Source organism: Microtus oregoni, unplaced genomic scaffold, assembly GCF_018167655.1.
Source record: "Microtus oregoni isolate MIOR12 unplaced genomic scaffold, Mior012 000117F_ref0000505, whole genome shotgun sequence".
Taxonomy (NCBI): Eukaryota; Metazoa; Chordata; class Mammalia; order Rodentia; family Cricetidae; genus Microtus; species Microtus oregoni.
This window is the reverse complement of record NW_024544746.1, coordinates 504,938-523,006: the sequence shown is the minus strand read 5'-3', so window position 1 is coordinate 523,006 and position 18,069 is coordinate 504,938. Positions and strand designations below refer to the sequence as shown.

Here is an 18,069-nt window from a genome sequence, read left to right as displayed (position 1 = left end):
CTCTGTGTGGACACTGGATGGAGATATTACTAGATAATAGTCTCCGAGGCAATGCCTCTGTGTGGACACTGGATGGAGATATTACTAGATAATAGTCTCCGAGGCAATGCCTCTGTGTGGACACTGGATGGAGATATTACTAGATAATAGTCTCCGAGGCAATGCCTCTGTGTGGACACTGGATGGAGATATTACTAGATAATAGTCTCCGAGGCAATGCCTCTGTGTGGACACTGGATGGAGATATTACTAGATAATAGTCTCCGAGGCAATGCCTCTGTGTGGACACTGGATGGAGATATTACTAGATAATAGTCTCCGAGGCAATGCCTCTGTGTGGACACTGGATGGAGATATTACTAGATAATAGTCTCCGAGGCAATGCCTCTGTGTGGACACTGGATGGAGATATTACTAGATAATAGTCTCCGAGGCAATGCCTCTGTGTGGACACTGGATGGAGATATTACTAGATAATAGTCTCCGAGGCAATGCCTCTGTGTGGACACTGGATGGAGATATTACTAGATAATAGTCTCCGAGGCAATGCCTCTGTGTGGACACTGGATGGAGATATTACTAGATAATAGTCTCCGAGGCAATGCCTCTGTGTGGACACTGGATGGAGATATTACTAGATAATAGTCTCCGAGGCAATGCCTCTGTGTGGACACTGGATGGAGATATTACTAGATAATAGTCTCCGAGGCAATGCCTCTGTGTGGACACTGGATGGAGATATTACTAGATAATAGTCTCCGAGGCAATGCCTCTGTGTGGACACTGGATGGAGATATTACTAGATAATAGTCTCCGAGGCAATGCCTCTGTGTGGACACTGGATGGAGATATTACTAGATAATAGTCTCCGAGGCAATGCCTCTGTGTGGACACTGGATGGAGATATTACTAGATAATAGTCTCCGAGGCAATGCCTCTGTGTGGACACTGGATGGAGATATTACTAGATAATAGTCTCCGAGGCAATGCCTCTGTGTGGACACTGGATGGAGATATTACTAGATAATAGTCTCCGAGGCAATGCCTCTGTGTGGACACTGGATGGAGATATTACTAGATAATAGTCTCCGAGGCAATGCCTCTGTGTGGACACTGGATGGAGATATTACTAGATAATAGTCTCCGAGGCAATGCCTCTGTGTGGACACTGGATGGAGATATTACTAGATAATAGTCTCCGAGGCCAGGATGGCAGAACCTCCCCCTGCCCAGAGAATCCACACTCAAGGAAGCTCAGTGGTCCAGAGCCACTGCTCAAGTCACCACAGGGATCAATAGAACCCCAGGCTGGCTTATGGGGTATCTGAGTCCAAGCAGTCCTGATTCTGATAGCTCAGTCAACCTACTCTTCCTGGTCTAGAGACAGTGGCCCCCACACTCACCATGGACTAGCTTGTGGACTTCAGCCCCCGCCCCCAGCAGAACAAGAGGAGAATCATGAAAAGAAATTGTAAACTACCTTCCACTAGTGCTCCTGAAGGCCAAGCCTTCCCAAATTTCCTCATTACTTAAGACCACCCAGTGAGCTTTAGGACAATAGCAGCAATGCCACTAGGTGAGTAGAGATCAAATGACTCAGACCACACAGTCCTTTCCAACCGTGTCCTTCCATATATGATCAAATAAGGCCCTAATCTGGGAAGTCTGCAGTTTAGTAAAATCCCCCAACCTCCCAGAACACTTCCTGCTCCTCTTCTAAGGCACAGGGTCCTATGTGTGCACCGTCCAATATAGCCAGTCCTTTGCTTCATAGTTGGGAGGTCCTGCAGCCAAAGGCAGGTCACATCCAAACAGTAACTGTTGTTAAACAAAAAGAGGCCATGGATTAGAACACAATGAAAAGTCTATGGGAGGGCTTGGAGGCAAAAACAGAGATAGGAGAAATAATGTAATTATAATTGTAAAATACTTTGCTAAAAAGTTGAAACAAGCCTTATGGCTATATGCTCCAGAGACTAGGAATTTCTAGTAGAGCACACCAAGTACCACTCATGCCATTTCTCTCAGGGTATACAACTGAAACCTGGAAAACACAGTCATACAATGCAGGGACACACCATTTTATCCAGTTCTTCTATTTAGGTTGAACTGGTGTAACTACAATAATTTGGGTTCTAGTTCAGTTTTTTTTTTTCCAGATTCTTTATGCCTGCTCTGTGGACCCAAGATATGGCTAAATAGAACCTTTTTTGACCATCTAAAATTGATTCCCTCACTACTCATTACTAAAGTCAAGTACTGTCAGAGCAGGAAAGCCTTTACCCTCCTCCTTGCTCATCTTTTTCTGTGCTGTGACTACACATGCTTTACAGTTAGTCAGTGGACTCAATTCTTCCATGGGTCTCACTTCATTTGTAAATTCAAAATAAAATCTACAGGATCATTCACTGATCTATTTTTTCCTTCCAGTCAAGGCCCAGCCAGGACTGTCTTTTCATCAATGGGCAGCAGAGGCAGGAGTAGGTGTTCAAAGCAATTTTCAGTTACATAGTGTGAGGCATCGGAGCTATGGGAGACACTGATCTAAACCAGTGGTTCTCAGCCTTCCTAATGCTGTCTCATTAATGTACAGTTCCTCATGATGTAGTAACTCCCAATTATAAAATTATTTTCACTACTACTTCATAGCTGTAATTTTGCTGTTATGAATTGTAATATATATATCTGCATTTTCTGATAGTCTTAGGCCAGTCCTGTGATAGGGTCATTTGATCCCTCAAAGTGAGCCAGACCCCCCCCCCAGATTGAGAACCATTGCTCTAAACTAATATGAATAAATAACACTTAAGAAAAAACAATGGAATGATATTCTAAACTGGGAAACATTGAAAACAGAAATAAAGAGATTATAGCAGTAATGCATTAAAAATGAAATAAAAAAATACAAAACACTGACCTTTTAAAATGATAAAAATAATTGGAAGAGTAGTTAGCTATACTGACATTGAAACAGAGTGGGTACTTCCCTGGTAGGGAGAATGCCATTAAGAAGAGAATGCATGACTTTATCCCATGTAAAATGTTAGCTACTAAGTGCTGTAAGCTGACACATGGAGTTACAGCCAATGGTCTATGTCTCAAACCTCTCAGCTGATTTAAATGTGTCAACCTGGATTGCTCATAGCTGCATGAGAGAGTTTGTTGGTTGAAAACTGAATACTTAGTTGTTCAAGCTATCCTTCCTAAACTGAACACCCACCAATTCTGTCTGTCTTCATTCACATGGAAGGAGTTAATTCATGATAGGAAATACACAGATAGTCCCTCACCCTACACCATCAGGTCTGTCTTTGTAATGGAGACCCCTGCAGTTCACTGCCTTTAAACTTAACCTGTGATGTAGCTATTGTCTAGTCTGTTTGCCCCTGCAGTGTGCACAGTACACTGTTCCTCCTCTTCTATTCTAAATGGACGAGCCATGCTCCATCTACACAAATCCTTCTCCTGTTACTGCATTGGATAGTCCACTATATGACTCAAACTGGTAATTTTAGAATTCTATGGTGCTATAGACCTGCAATTCAGGAACGTAGGGTGGTTTAGTCAGGAGGATAGCAAGGGCAGGGTCCGGCGGAACTACAGACGCGGTTCAAGTTCACCTTAATCAAACTGACTCAAAATTGCTTTTCAAAAAAGTATTGAAAGTGAAGAACTTCTAGAAGATACTAGAGAGATCAGTATTGTTCGACTCTGGCAAATCTGGTGATGTCTCTCCACACTGCAGGCACCAGCTTTTCACAGTGATGTTAACAAGGATCTTACTAAGCACAATTCTGCTCCCAATGCTCTGCGCAGACACGGCCGGGTGACTGAAGTTATTCAGAGGCTGCCAGCCCGGCCCAGGGAGTTGCAAGGCCACATAGGACCACGCTGAACCGGGCAGGAATACAGCGAACTCTGCCCACTGGCTCCCACCAAGCCAGGGGAGGACCCATCGCAGGCTGCTGAACCTCAGCCAGCCTCTCTCCCTAGTTTGAGGACAGCGGCCCCTCCCTCACCAAGGGTAGCTACTCCACGGCACGTGGGGACAGCGGACCCTGGCTCACCAAGGCCCACCGGTTCTCCCCGCGTGAGTTCAGCAGCCCCTCATTCACCATGGCCAGCCACTCTTGCCGGCGTGGGGACAGCACCCCCTAGCTCACCAAGGCCCACCGCGCCTCCCCGCACGGGGTCAGCAGCCCCTCAATCACCATGGCCAGCCACTCCTCCCCACATGGGGACAACCGGTCCTCACTCACCGTGGTCCACCGCTCTTCCCCGTTTGTGGAGCGCAACCCCTCGCTCACCATGCTGCGGCTGCCAGAACGATCCGAGCTCTCCCCACAATGCAGCTCAAGGTTCAGCGCCGAGGAAACTTCCGACTTCCTCAGAAATGCTGAACCAGAAGTCTGCCCCCCGGAGGAACCCACCAATCTGACTGGCCGGTCCTCTGGAGGCTCTGATTGGCTAGTAATGAGTGAGTGATAGGAATGCAACCCAATGATTCTCAGCCTTGGCTTCAATCTTAAGGACAGACCTATCCCAGATTGGATGGAAATTTGTGCCAAATTCAACAACCAGTCTCTTGTTAATGTAAACCAGTGGGCTCAGTTTTAAAAGGAAGTATGCAAATTCAGGAGGAGGTTACTCAGATAATGTTGCACAAGGGCAACACAGGTAACTCAAAAACGTTAAACAGTGTCCACAGTGACCTTGGAACTGAAAATCACAGACCTTTGCGTGGAAAAGTGTTGGATTCTCAGGAGTTGAAGCAATTCCATCCCAAAGGCCCTGGCCCCAGATCGTTGCCAGCTCTGCCAAGCATATTCCCGGTATTAGAGAGGGAACTCTGATTTTGCTCTATACATCAGGGCCTTAGAGAAACCACCCAAAACTTAGGCAGGTTGCCAAACTTGGAGAGTACTAGTTTCAAGCCTTCTATTGAAGCTCTGCACTGGTGAGGGAGGAGCCGCTGTCCTCAAACTAGGTAGAGAGGCTGGCTGAGGTTCAGCAGCCTGCGATGGGTCCTCCCCTGGCTTGGTGGGAGCCAGTGGGCAGAGTTCGCTGTATCCCTGCCTGGTCCAGCGTGGTCCTATGTGGCCTTGCAGCTCCCTGGGCCGGGCTGGCAGCCTCTGAATAACTTCAGTCACCCGGCCGTGTCTGCGCAGAGCATTGGGAGCAGAATTGTGCTTAGTAAGATCCTTGTTAACATCACTGTGAAAAGCTGGTGCCTGCAGTGTGGAGAGACATCACCAGATTTGCCAGAATCGAAAAATACTAATCTCTCTAGTATCTTCTAGAAGTTCTTCACTTTCAATACTTAACGTTTAGGTTTAGGAACCATCTGGAGTTAATTTGGGGGAGTTTCTAAACGTTATCTTCTGTGTAGAGTAGCAGAATTGTAGAATTGATGGTAATAGATTTGATGGCAAAAGAATTTACCAGTTCTTAGGAGACATTAAGTCACACAAAGTAGAACTTAGGTAAAGGAGAGCTGCATCCCAAATACCCCAAAGATAAGTAGTAACATTAACCATGCCTGTTAGAAATTACTATGTTAACATGTGTTTTCTTCACTGGGATTAATCACCCATTCATTCCCATAACAAATACAACCCTGATTTACAAACAACCTAAAGACTCAACTCCCCATCAAAGACCTCTAATGTGGTGCTTAGGGACCATTACAGAGTCACAACATTACGTCCTGGTGTGCCAAAAAGACATATTAATTCTAGAACAGCTGCATCACCAGCCCTTTTGAAAAGCAATTTTGAGTCAATTTGATTAAGGTAAACTTGAACCCTGTCTGTAGTCCCTAGGACACTGCCCTTGCTATCCTCCTGATACAATATCCTCCTGATACAATAGTTTACATAAGTGACCCCAAAAATTCTACCAAGGAAATTCTACAACTTGTAAATACTTTCATCAATGTAGCAGGATACAAGATTAGCTCAAAAAATCAGTAGTCCTCTTGTACACAGATGATAAACGGGTTGGGAAGAAATCAGAGAATCAACACACTTCACAGTAGCTACAAATAGCATAAAATATCTCAGAGCAACTCTGACCTAACAAGTGGAAGACTTGTATGACAAGAACTTTAAATCTTTGAAGAAATAAATTTTAAGAAGACAACAGAAAGTGGAAAGATCTATGCTCTTGGGTAGGCAGAATTAACATAGTAAAAATGGCAATCTTACCAAAAGCAACATACAGATCCAATGCAATGCCCATCAAAATCCCAGCAAAATTCTTCACAGACATCAATAGAACGGTACTCCTTATGGAAAAGCAAAAACCAGGATAGCCAAAACAATCTTGTGCAATAAAAGAACTTCTGGAGGCATCACAATCCCTGACTTCCAACTCTACTACAGAGCTACAGTACTGAAAACAGCCTGGTATTGGCATAAGAACAGACAGGAAGACCAATGGAACCGAATAGAAGACCCAGATATCAATCCACACATCTTCAAACACCTGATCTTTGACAAAGAAATTAAAAATATCAAATAGAAAAAAGAAAGCATATTTAACAAGTATTGCTGGCATAACTGGATATCAACATGTAGAAGAATGAAAATAGACCCATATCTATCCCCGTGCACAAAACTCAAGTCCAAATGGATCAAAGACCTTAACATAAAGTTAGCCACACTGAACTTTATAGAAGAAAAAGTGGAAGTACACTTGAATGCATTGGCACAGGGAACCACTTTCTAAATATAACCCCAGCAGCACAGACAGTGAAACAAACAATTAATAAATGAGACCTTCTGAAACTGAAAAGCTTCCACAAAGCAAAGGACATGGTCAACAAAACAAAACAACAGCCTACAGAATGGGAAAAGATCTTCACTAACTCCACATCAGACAGAGGTTTGATCTCCAAAATATACAAAGAACTCAAGAAATTGGACACCAAAAGATCACATAATCCAATAAAAAAATGGAGTACAGATGTAAACAGAGATCTCTCAACAGAAGAATCTCAAATGGCTGAAAGACACTTAAGGAAATGCTCAACATCCTTAGTCAGCAGAGAAATGCAACATCAAAACAACTCTGAGGTTCCATCTTACACCTGTAAGAATGGCCAAGATCAAAAACACTGATGACAACTTATGCTGGAGAGGTTGTGGGGTAAAGGAAACACTTCTGCATTGCTGGTGGGAATGCAAGCTGGTACAACCCCTTTGGATGTCAGTGTGGCGATTTCTCAGAAAATTAGGAAACAACCTTCCTGAAGACCCAGTATACCACCTTTGGGTATATATCCAAAGGAAGCTCAATCATGCCACAAGGACATGTGCTCAACTATGTTCATAGCAGCTTTGTTTGTCATAGGCAGAACCTGGAAACAACCTAAATGCCCCTTAATCGAAGAACGGATAAAGAAAATATGGTACATTTATACAATGAAGTACTACACAGCAGAAAAAAATACTGACAGTTTGAATTTTGTAGGAAAATGGATGGAGCTAGAAAACATTATTTTGAGTGAGGTAACCCAGACCCAGAAAGACAATTATCACATGTACACACTCATACGTGGTTTTTAAACATAAAACAAACAAACAAACAAACAAAAAACAGCCTACAAATCACAACCCCAGAGAACCTAGGCAACAATGAGGTCCCTAAGAGAGACTTACATAGATCTAATTTACATAGGAAGTAGAAAAAGACAAGATCTCCTGAGTAAATTGGGAGCATGGGGACCTTGGGAGAGGGTTGAAGGGGAGGGAAGAGGCAAGGAGGGGGGCAGAGAAAAATGTAGAACAGAATAAAAATCAATAAAAAAAACCCTTCCTACTGGCAACAGCTTTTTTAGCATGTGGTGTCCTTTTCTTTTGGCTCTGGTAGGACCTGCACTTTTGCAAGACTGACTCTAGACCCATGCAAATTCTTCATGAACCTTTCAAGACTAAACATTTAAAAGTGCCAGATTCCTTTGATGTGTTGCTAGTTTTGGAGGCACATAGCTAAGAAAATTCTCCACTTCCTTATGAGGTCATTAATTATGTCAGGAAAAGCAATGTGTCAAAAACAAAACAAGGGCTGGAGAGATGGCTCAGTGGTTAAGAGCATTGCCTGCTCTTCCAAAGGTCCTGAGTTCAATTCCCAGCAACCACATGGTGGCTCACAACCATCTGTAAAGAGGTCTGGTGCCCTCTTCTGGCCTTTAGGCATACAGACAGAATATTGTATACATAATAAATAAATAAATATTTTGAAAACAAAACAAAACAAAACAAAACACCAAAACTAACAAAATCCAGAGAAGTCTGGTTTCATCTCTTTAGTATAAATAGGGTAATCCACTCAGGACCCAGTGGCAGCAGGAAGTTTATGGATGTCTCCTTTTCGTTTTATGCCACAGTAACAAAGAAGTCACTGGGCATTGATTCTTTTTAACAAAACCATTACTAAAGAAGATGGCTAACTCAAATGGCTGCTGCCTTTGTGATGAGGTCACCAGTCAAATGAGAACAAACCACATGGTTTCTTTTTGCTCAAGGTTAGCTCAGCCCAATGGAAAGGTGAACCCATTCACCATCAGGCAAACTCTCTGCAAGATTCACATATCTCACAGGTTAAATGTGTCCTGTTGCTCCCTAATCATAAGCCCATGAGCATTCTTAGTTTTTCTGCTTTCCATATAACTTTAGAAACAGCTTTTCTTTTATAAATATTTAGGAGTTTTCTTTGGGTATGTTGAATTTATGCTGCAAACTGAACATGTCCAACTTCTTAATATTAACTCACCATGTTAACAGGATCATCAAGTGATGGAGGAAGGTCATTGGTTAAGTAATAAATAAACTGCTTGGCCCTCATAGGTTGAAACATAGGTGGGAGGAGTAAACAGAATAGAATGCTGGGAGGAAGAGGAAGTGAGCTCAGAGAGACTCGACAGCTCTCCTCTCTGGGCAGACGCCTTTGAGAGACTCCACGCTCCTCTCTCCTGGGCAGACGCATGCGATGAAGCAAGCCGCCAGGTCAGACATGCTGAATCTTTTCCCGTAAGACCAGAGCTACACAGTTTATTAGAGATGGGTTGATCGGGATATCGGAATTAGCCAGTAAGGGCTAGAACTAATGCGCCAAGCAGAATGGGCCGAGCAGTGTTTAGAGGAATACAGTTTCCATGTAGTTATTTCAGGTAAAGCTAGCCGTGTGTGCGGCCGGGTGCTGGGGACTATTTCAACAATCAAGGGACTAACCATTTATTTAGTTTTTTATTGTTTTCCGTATATGTGAAAACTTAGTTTATTGCCTAAAATATACTTTGGGGCTAGATGGGTGGCTTAACATGTCCTCTTCTTTAGGATGATGCCACACCAACTCCAGTGTCGTCTGTGTGACACGAAATATGTCATTATGCCAGACGGGAGCTATGTGTACCATGGGACTAGGCTTCCTGGAGGTCAATGGCAGACAGCCTGGTATTGACCATCCTTGGGGCAGAGACAGGTTTCTCGATTAGCTGGCTATGCGGGATATGAGCTTTGCATAATCTCTTTCATAATAATGATAGTCTTTATATATACAAGACAAGGATCATTCTCTTCAGGAACAGCTCTGAGATAGGGAATCACAGTATGGGAATGTATAAGACTACAGCAGAACCTTTGTCATACACGGGGTGTATGATGAGCAAGGGAATAGATGGGTTAATGTTGATGGACAAAGACTGTTATGTTATACTTTGAACTTTATGGATAGGCTTGCTAGATCCCAACCCCCATGGTGTCTGCTGCATAAGAAGGTACTAAAAAGTATATTTCAACAGGTACAGAGAACTGATTAGGCATATTTGATCACTAGATGAGATAAAGAAAGGGTTAGAAAGAGGAAGGGCCATGATAGTGATAATGAGACAGAAACTCTCTATTCATAAGATGAAACCACTTGTCTGAGGTTTATGTTCCCAAGGACAAGATTTCCTCTTCTAAGGATGCTTTATGTCTAACACCTGTCCCTGATAATATACTTTTCTTAAATGTCGCTGATGTGACTAAAAGAAGCTTTCATACTGTGCCAATCAATGATACATGACCTTCTGATTTGTTCTTTGTTTGAATACTATATAATGAAAACACGAATTCAGTAAAATCGTAGTAGATTTCAACCACTCTCTTGTGTGTTGTGTCTGTCTGTCATTCGCCGAACTTGTGCCTTCCTGTGTACCAAGACCCTGCTTCTCCCACGGTCTGAGTGGCTCCCCTGAGCTGGTCCGGCAGAATGACCTGTGTAGATCCTAATACTCATGTTGGATGGCTCATATGTTCCTGCAACTCCAGATCCAGGGAATCTGACAAACTTCTCTGAAGAAGGATGCTTAAAAGAAATCCCACACTAGCTCAGAATTGAAAATAATAGACGGGCTGGGTGGTGGTGGCACAAATACCTTTAATCCCAGCACTTCGGAGGCAAAAGCAGGTGGATCTCTGTGAGTTTGAGGCCAGCGTGGTCGACAAGAGCTAGTTCCAGGACAGGCTTCAAAGCCACAGAGAAACCCTGTCTCAAAAAACTGAGAGAGAGAGAGAGAGAGAGAGAGAGAAATAATAGATGGTTATTTATTTAGGGATAGACTCACAAGTCACAATCCTCTGCTGGAATGGAGAACAACAACCAAATCCAGCACCTGGAAAAGAGGCCAGACACGTGCTTCACATCGGCATAAATAGTATAAAAGGCCACATCCAAGTGGGCGGGTAACTTAAAAGCTACTGGCTGTAGGAATTCCTACAGCACTTCCCTCTTTTGTTTAAATAAGAGAGTTCTCAGACTAATACAAAATTATATACAATAAGAAAAAATATATCAAGCAAGAAACCTGTGATAAATGTTTCAATAATTATTCTATCCTAATGAGTTTAAGTCTTGGCCAGGTCATGAGAGGAAAGTAACTACAACTACCTAGTCTTCAACCTCATTGAAGATTCGAGAAGGGAAATAATATTACTTGAGTAGGCAGCAAGTGCAATCAAACAACTTCCAAAAATGTATAACAACTGACAGAGACAACCAGCTACCTGAGCAATCACCCAAAGTCTCATTCGCACTATTGAAGGTCTAGCATAACTGACAGACCATTTTCAGAGGTAGGCAATTTTTCAAAACTGTCTTACCCTGTCTTTGCAAGATTTGAGTCTTTTTCCTTGTGTCCTGCTTATCTATTTCTGGATACCATGTACATTGTCAGTGGTTGAGACGTGGGCAGCTCCTTGCCCAAAGATCAGTTTTGCCAAGAAGAAAACAAGCTCCAAGTGGAGTGTCTTTGGTGCTCAACATTCTCTCTGGAATAGATCGGTGCTGCCAGGAGCAATAGTGTCTCACTTTGACAGAACCCCAAGTTAATGAAATGCCATATTCTACAGCTCTTTGAAGTGGTTGAAAAATAGGCCCGCACACTGAAGATTTTGATGCAGTACTGAGAGCATGGAGTCCATAAGATCAAGATGAAAGCATTCAAGGGGAATGGCTCCATATCTGGCAGAGGCAGGTGGATCTCAGGGAGTTTGAAGCCAGCCTGATCTACAAGAGCTAGTTCCAAGCACAAGCTTCAAAGCAACAGAGAAACCCTGCCTTGAAAAACAAGACAAAAAACCCAACCAAACCAAACCAAACCAATAAAATAAAATAAATCAAGCAAAAGAGAGAAAGAGAAGAAATGTCGATTTACAGATAGAAAATAAGAAAAAAAAAACCCAGAATGTTCTTCACCAAGCAGACAGCCTGGTTTATAAAGTGAGTTCCAGGACAACTAGGGCTATTACATAGAGGAACTGTGCCTCAAAAAATAAAAAAAAGAAAGAAAGGAAAAAAGAAAGAGCCAGGCAGTGTTGGTGCACAACTTAAATCCCAGCACTTGGGAGGCAGAGGCAGGCAGATCTCTGTGAGTTCAAGGCCAGCCTGGTCTACAAGTGAAATTCCAGGACAGCAAGAGCTACAGAGAGAAACCCTGTCTTGAAAAATTAAAGAAAATCATACAAAGAGCCGCCTCACCCTGGCCCCTCCCCCTCTCTCCCCCCCCCCAGGCCGTGCTCAGTGCTCGGTGCTCGGTGCTGAGTGCTGAGTGCCCAGTGCTCGGTGCCCCGGGGAATCATGGGAGACGTAGTATTGTTGGGCAGCCGGCCGGCAGGCCGAAACTACGGGGATATACAGAGTCCATGGACAGGCAACAAGGCCGCCCTGGGGAATCATGGGAGATGTAGTCCTGTGGGGCAGCCGGCCGGCAGGCCGAAACTACAGGGATATACAGCCAAGCCCCTTCACGCAGACCACGCCCTCTCACGTAGGCCCCGCCCCCTCACGCAGGCCCCGACCCCATCTGTGACACCGCCCCTCACCCTGGCCCCGCCCCCATTGGCGACCACGCCCCTCAATGACGGCCACGCCCCTCACGCAGGCCCCGCCCCCATCTGTGACACCGCCCCCTCACGCAGGCCCCGCCCCATTGTGGCGGCCCCGCCCCTCTCGCAGACCACGCCCTCTCACGTAGGCGGTTAGCGCCGCGGTTCCGTGCGCGCGAAAAAAGTACCGCCGTCCTAGGAACTCGGTTCTGCTTCCGGGTGCGCGAAAAAGAAATTCCGCCGGCCGCGGGACGCGCGAGAAACGTTCGGCGGGCCGACGGACGCGCTTCTGCATTCACGAAAAAACAATTTGGGCTTGCGAGAAAAGTTCTGCGGGCCGAGGAACGCGCTTCCGCTTCAGGACGCGCGAAAAAAAGATCCGCGGAACAAAGAACTCGCGAACAAAAGACCGCCCCGGACGACGAACTGTGTTGCGCTTCCGGTCCTGCGATAAAAGTACCGCGTAGACGAGGGGAACGCTTCGGGGGGCGCGAAAAAAAGTACCGCCGGCCGGACGTCCGGTTCTGTCCGGACCCGCTGGAAAATCCGTCCGCCTCGGGGTCTCCGCGCCGCCGCCCGCGATGATAACGGAGCAACGCGGGCGCCCGTGCACATCGGTTCCGCTTCCGCCGGATGTTCCTCTTCCGCTGAGGGCCTGGCGCTTTGGTTCCGGGGTGCTGGCGGGGCGAATCGGGATTCAGCGTTACCCGCGCCCTCTGACCCGGAAGCGCTATTCCTACGGCGGCTGCCCGGCTCTCACCGGAGTCCCCCCGCCTGTACGGCACCGGCCGGGGAACGGATCGCGCGGGACCCGCGCCCTCTGACCCGGAAGCGCACTGGCGGACCGGAATTTCAGGTTCGGGGCTGCCGGGTCTTCACCGAACTGCCCGCCGGTACGGCGGCTCCCACGGGAGGGGCGGGAACCGCGCGCTCCGATCCGTACGGAAGCTCCGACTGCGAACAGGAGTTCCCGGATGGGGGCCGCCATGTTTTCACCGCAGTCCCCGGCTGTACGGCGGCCGCCGAGGGATCGGGAACCGCGCGCTCCGATCCGTACGGAAGCTCCGTCTGCGAACCGGAGTTCCCGGATGGGGGCCGCCATGTTTTCACCGCAGTCCCCGGCTGTACGGCAGAATTTCAAGGGACGGACGGGAACCGCGGCTTCCGCTCCGTACGGAAGCTTCCCGGATGGGGGCCGCCATGTTTTCTCCGCAGTCCCCGGATGTCCGTCCGACTGCCAAGGGACGGACGGGAACCGCGGCTTCCGCTCCGTACGGAAGGTTCCCCACCCGATGCGGGCCGCCATGTTTCCCGTCCGTCCGTACGGAAAGCACGTGGGGGCCGCCATATTGCCCGTCCGTCCGCTCCGTACCGGAAGCGCCGTCTCGGAGCCGCGGCGGCGGCGGCCATGGCGCTGACCCCGGTGCTGCGGCGGCTCCGCGGGCGGCGGGTGGTGTTGGCGAGCGCGTCCCCGAGGAGGCGGGACATCCTGGGCTACACGGTGACCACTTCCGGGTCGGCCGGCCAGGATCCGGCCCGCGGGGCGGGGCGGGACGGGGTGGGGCGAGCGCGGTGACACCCTGACCTCTCACACCCTGACCCCTGACCCCGCAGGGCCTCCGGTTCGAGGTCGTGCCCTCCCGCTTCCCGGAGACCCTTGAACCCGCGGCCTTCGCGACCCCGCACGCGTACGCCCGCGAGAACGCGCGGCGGAAGGCGCTGGAGGTGGCGTTGCGCCTGCGCGAGGTGGGTGAGGGGCGATCGGCGGCGGCCGCCATTGGCCCGCGCGGCTGTCCGTCCGCCCCCTGACGTCATCTTCTCTTTAATCCCCGCCCCCTCCCCCACCCCCCGCAGAAAGACCAGCGGGCCCCGGATGTCGTCTTTGGCGCCGACACCATTGTGGTGAGGACGGAGGCCACGCCCCCTCCTGGCGGCCACGCCCCCGCACGAAGGCCTCAACCCCTCACTGTGACCCCGCCCCTCGCGGAGACCACGACCCTTCCCGTCGACTCCGCCCCTCATGCTGACCCCGCCCTCTCACACAGGCCCCGCCCCTCAGACCTCAGGCCCCGCCCCCTCGCGGTGACCACGCCCCCTGACGTCGGCCACGCCTCCTTGTGTCGACCCCGCCCCGTCAAAGCAGGCCCTGCCCCTCGCGGCGACCACGCCCCCCTCGCGCAGGCCCCGCCCCTCGGCCCTCAGGACCCGCCCTCTCATCCCGGCCCCACCCCCTCACGCAGGCCCCGCCCCCTAACAGCGACTCCGCCCCTCACGCAGGCCCCGCCCCCTCCCCCCAGGTCGTGGACGGGCTGATCCTGGGGAAGCCGCAGGACAAGGAGGATGCCATGCGGATGCTGCGCCGGTGGGTGGGGCCTGGGGGCCGGGGGTGGGGCTATGGCAGTGGGCGGGGCATGGGAGTGAGGGGGCGGGGCCTGTGAGATGGAGGGGGCGGGGCCTGGGGACAGAGTGGGCAGGGCCTGGGGCAGAGAGGGCGGTTCCCTCTGTCTGACCCCCGTGTGACCCCAGTCTGACCCCTGTGTGACCCCCATGTGACCCCATTCTGACCCCTGTGTGACCCCGTCTGACCCCCATGTGACCCCCGCGTGACCCATGTCTGACCTCCACGTGACCCCAATCTTACCTCTGTGTGACCCCCACCTGACCCCAGTCTGACCCCCCATACGAACCCAGTCTGACCTCTGTGTGAACCCAGTCTGACCCCTGTGACCCCCATGTGACCTCCACCTGAGCCCTGTGTGACCCCCATGTGAACCCAGTCTGACCCTCACATGACCCCGGTCTGACCCCCAGTCTGACCCCAGTCTGAGCCCCACGTGACCCCCGTCTGACCCCCGTGACCTCCCCGTGACCCCACAGGCTGAGCGGGCGCGAGCACAGCGTCATCACGGCCGTGGCCATCGTCCTCTTCCCGCCCCGCGACCCCAGTGACCCCCGCGACCCCGGCGACCCCGGCGGTGACCCCGGCGATGACCCCACGGTGACCTCGTTCCACGAGGAGACGCGGGTGACGTTCTCGGAGCTGACAGAGGAGCTGATGCGCGACTACGTGGACAGCGGGGAGCCCATGTGAGCCCGGGGGCGGGGACTGGGGCGGGGCCTGCGACGACATCACCGGTGGGCGGGGCCTGTGACATCACCGGGGGGCGGGGCCAGGGAGGAGAAAAAAAACGAAAGGGGTCACCGAACTCCTGCGCGACCCGCGACGCCCCGCCTGCCCCCCCCTGACATGAAGTGGGCGTGTCCCTGACGACGAGGCCCCGCCCCCCTCCCCCCCCCCCCCCCCCCCCGCAGGGACAAGGCCGGCGGGTACGCGCTGCAGGCGCTGGGCGCGTTGCTGGTGGAGCGCATGGAGGGCGACGCCCTGGGCGCCGTGGGGTTCCCGCTGAACCGCGTCTGCCGCGAGCTGCAGGGCCTGCTGGGGGGGGCGGCGACCCCTGACCCTGCGACCCCCGACAACCCCGCGACTCCCTGACCTCCATGACCCCTGACCCCCTGATCTCTGGCCTGAAAAATAAACCTGAGGGTCACGCCCCGACCCCCCGACCCCTGACCCCCCGTGACCCCCCGACCCCTGACCCCCTGGCCGGAAAATAAAAATAAACCCGAGGGTCGCGGAGTTTGTCGTCCGTCGTCGCTCCCGGTTCTTGTTTCTTCATTTGCTCGCTCGTTAATTTGTTTATTGTGAGTTTATCTTTATTTATTATTAATTTATCCCCGATTCGTTAATTTATTTATTTTTGTTTACCGTTAATTTATTAATTTACTTATGAATTTATTTTTATTTATTGTTAATTTATACCTGATTTGTTAATTTACTCATTACGAATTTTTTTGTTTGTTATTAATTTACTACTAATTTATTAATTTTCTTGTGACGAATTTATTATTAGCTTACCGCTAGTTTGTTAACTCACTCATCACGAAATTATTTATTTTTACCCGTTTATTACTAACTCATTTGCTCATCATGGATTTGTTTATCATTAATTCGTTGCTGACTCATTAATTTATTTGTTATGAATTTTATTAATAATCCATCACGGATTTTTTAATTTATTAGTTTATCACTAATTTATTAATTTACTAAGCACTGAGCACCCGGGGTACTGAGCGCCGGGCACCCGGGGTACTGAGCACCCAGCACTGAGCCCTGATCCGTAAGCACTGAGTCCTGAGCACCGGGCACCCGGGGTACTGAGCACCGAGCACTCAGGGTACTGAGCACCGAGCACTGAGCCCCGATCCGTAAGCGCTGAGTCCTAAGCACCCGGGGTACTGAGCACCAAGCACCCAGGGTACTGAGTCTTGAGCACTGAGCACCCAGGGTACTGAGTCCTGAGCACCGAGCACCCAGCGTACTGAGCACCGAGCACCCAGGGGTACTGATCAGCGAGCACTGAGCCCCGATCTGTAAGCACTGAGTACTAAGCACCAAGCACCCAGGGGTACTGAGCACTGAGCACCGAGCACCCAGGGTACTGATCAGCAAGCACTGAGCCCCGATCCGTAAGCACTGAGTACTAAGCACCAAGCACCCAGGGGTACTGAGCACTGAGCACCCAGCATCCAGGGTACTGAGCACTGAGCCCCGATCCGTAAGCACTGAGTACTAAGCACCAAGCACCCAGGGGTACTGAGCACTGAGCACCGAGCACCCAGGGTACTGATCAGCGAGCACTGAGCCCCGATCCGTAAGCACTGAGTACTAAGCACCAAGCACCCAGGGGTACTGAGCACTGAGCACTGAGCCCCGATCCGTAAGCACTGATTATGAAGCACCGGGTACTGGGGTACTGAGCACCAAGCACCGAGCACTGAGCACCGAGCAGCGAGCACCCAGTCCTGAGCTCAGAACTGGGGTAGAAATCAAATTGATAATAATAAAATAATTAATAGTAAAACGTAAAAATTAAATCTGTGAACATAAAAGAAAAATAATCGGGTTATGAAAACAAATAATTAGGTTATGAAAATTAAATTTATAATAATAAAATAATTAATTGTAACGTAATAATAAAAGAAATCACCAAAATAAAATGACATAAAATTAATGATGACACAAAACTAATATTATAAGTGAATTATTAATTAATTAAATTAATTAATATGATTAATTAAAATGATAAAAAAATTAGTTTCAGGTTTTTTTTAAAAAATATAATTTATTTATTTATTAAACCAAACGTTGAATATTTTTATATTTATATTTACTTATTAGGGATTTATTTTTAATTTATTTTCTATTTCGTATTTATTTTTTCTCCTGTATTTCTTCGTCTAAGAATTTTAATTGGATTTGATTTCAATGCAATCAGAACTTTAATTTTAATTTAGTGTAATTAGAATTTTAATAAAACTTTTTAATTTTAGTTTAATGTCATTAGAATTTTTGATTTGATTTCATTTTAATTAGAACTTTAATTTAATTTCAATTTAACGTAATTAGAATTTTAATTTAATTTGATTTTTTGTAATTAGAACTTTAATTTAATTTTTATTTAAAGTAATTAGATTTTATTTGATTTGATTTCAATGCAATTAGAACTTTAATTTTAATTTAATTAGAATTTTAATTTTATTTCATTGTAATTCGAAATTTAATTTAATTTTAAGTTAACAAATTAGAATTTTGATTTGATTTGATTTTTTGTAATTAAAACTTTAATTTTAACTTAACGTG

The 18,069-nt window shown here is 48.0% G+C and overlaps 2 protein-coding genes across 2 annotated transcripts in view; one reads left to right on the top strand and one right to left on the bottom strand.

Annotated features, from left to right (window-relative positions):
* LOC121444059 (zinc finger protein 431-like) overlaps window positions 1–4,374 on the bottom strand; it is a 28,632-nt gene extending 24,258 nt beyond the window's left edge. Inside the window, exon 1 of the mRNA XM_041645802.1 lies at window positions 4,260–4,374. Within this exon, the coding sequence (XP_041501736.1) occupies window positions 4,260–4,310 (51 nt within the window). The 5' untranslated portion in view covers window positions 4,311–4,374. The remainder of the gene's footprint in view (window positions 1–4,259) is intronic.
* A 9,333-nt stretch (window positions 4,375–13,707) lies between these two features.
* Window positions 13,708–15,940, top strand: LOC121444126 (probable bifunctional dTTP/UTP pyrophosphatase/methyltransferase protein). The gene is made up of 6 exons (XM_041645913.1): window positions 13,708–13,869; window positions 13,983–14,114; window positions 14,223–14,270; window positions 14,666–14,730; window positions 15,246–15,455; window positions 15,681–15,940. Exons 1-6 carry the CDS (start codon window positions 13,777–13,779, stop codon window positions 15,859–15,861), a joined length of 729 nt encoding a protein of 242 aa, XP_041501847.1. The 5' UTR covers window positions 13,708–13,776; the 3' UTR covers window positions 15,862–15,940.
* The last annotated feature ends 2,129 nt before the right edge of the window (window positions 15,941–18,069 follow it).

Coding starts and splice junctions, on each gene's coding strand:
- LOC121444126 (XM_041645913.1), top strand. CDS start 13,777: ATGGCGCTGACCCCGGTGCTGCGGCGGCTCCGCGGGCGGCGGGTGGTG. Junction 14,271..14,665: donor TTGGCGCCGACACCATTGTG/GTGAGGACGGAG, acceptor CCCTCCCCCCAG/GTCGTGGACGGGCTGATCCT. Junction 15,456..15,680: donor GTGGACAGCGGGGAGCCCAT/GTGAGCCCGGGG, acceptor CCCCCCCCGCAG/GGACAAGGCCGGCGGGTACG.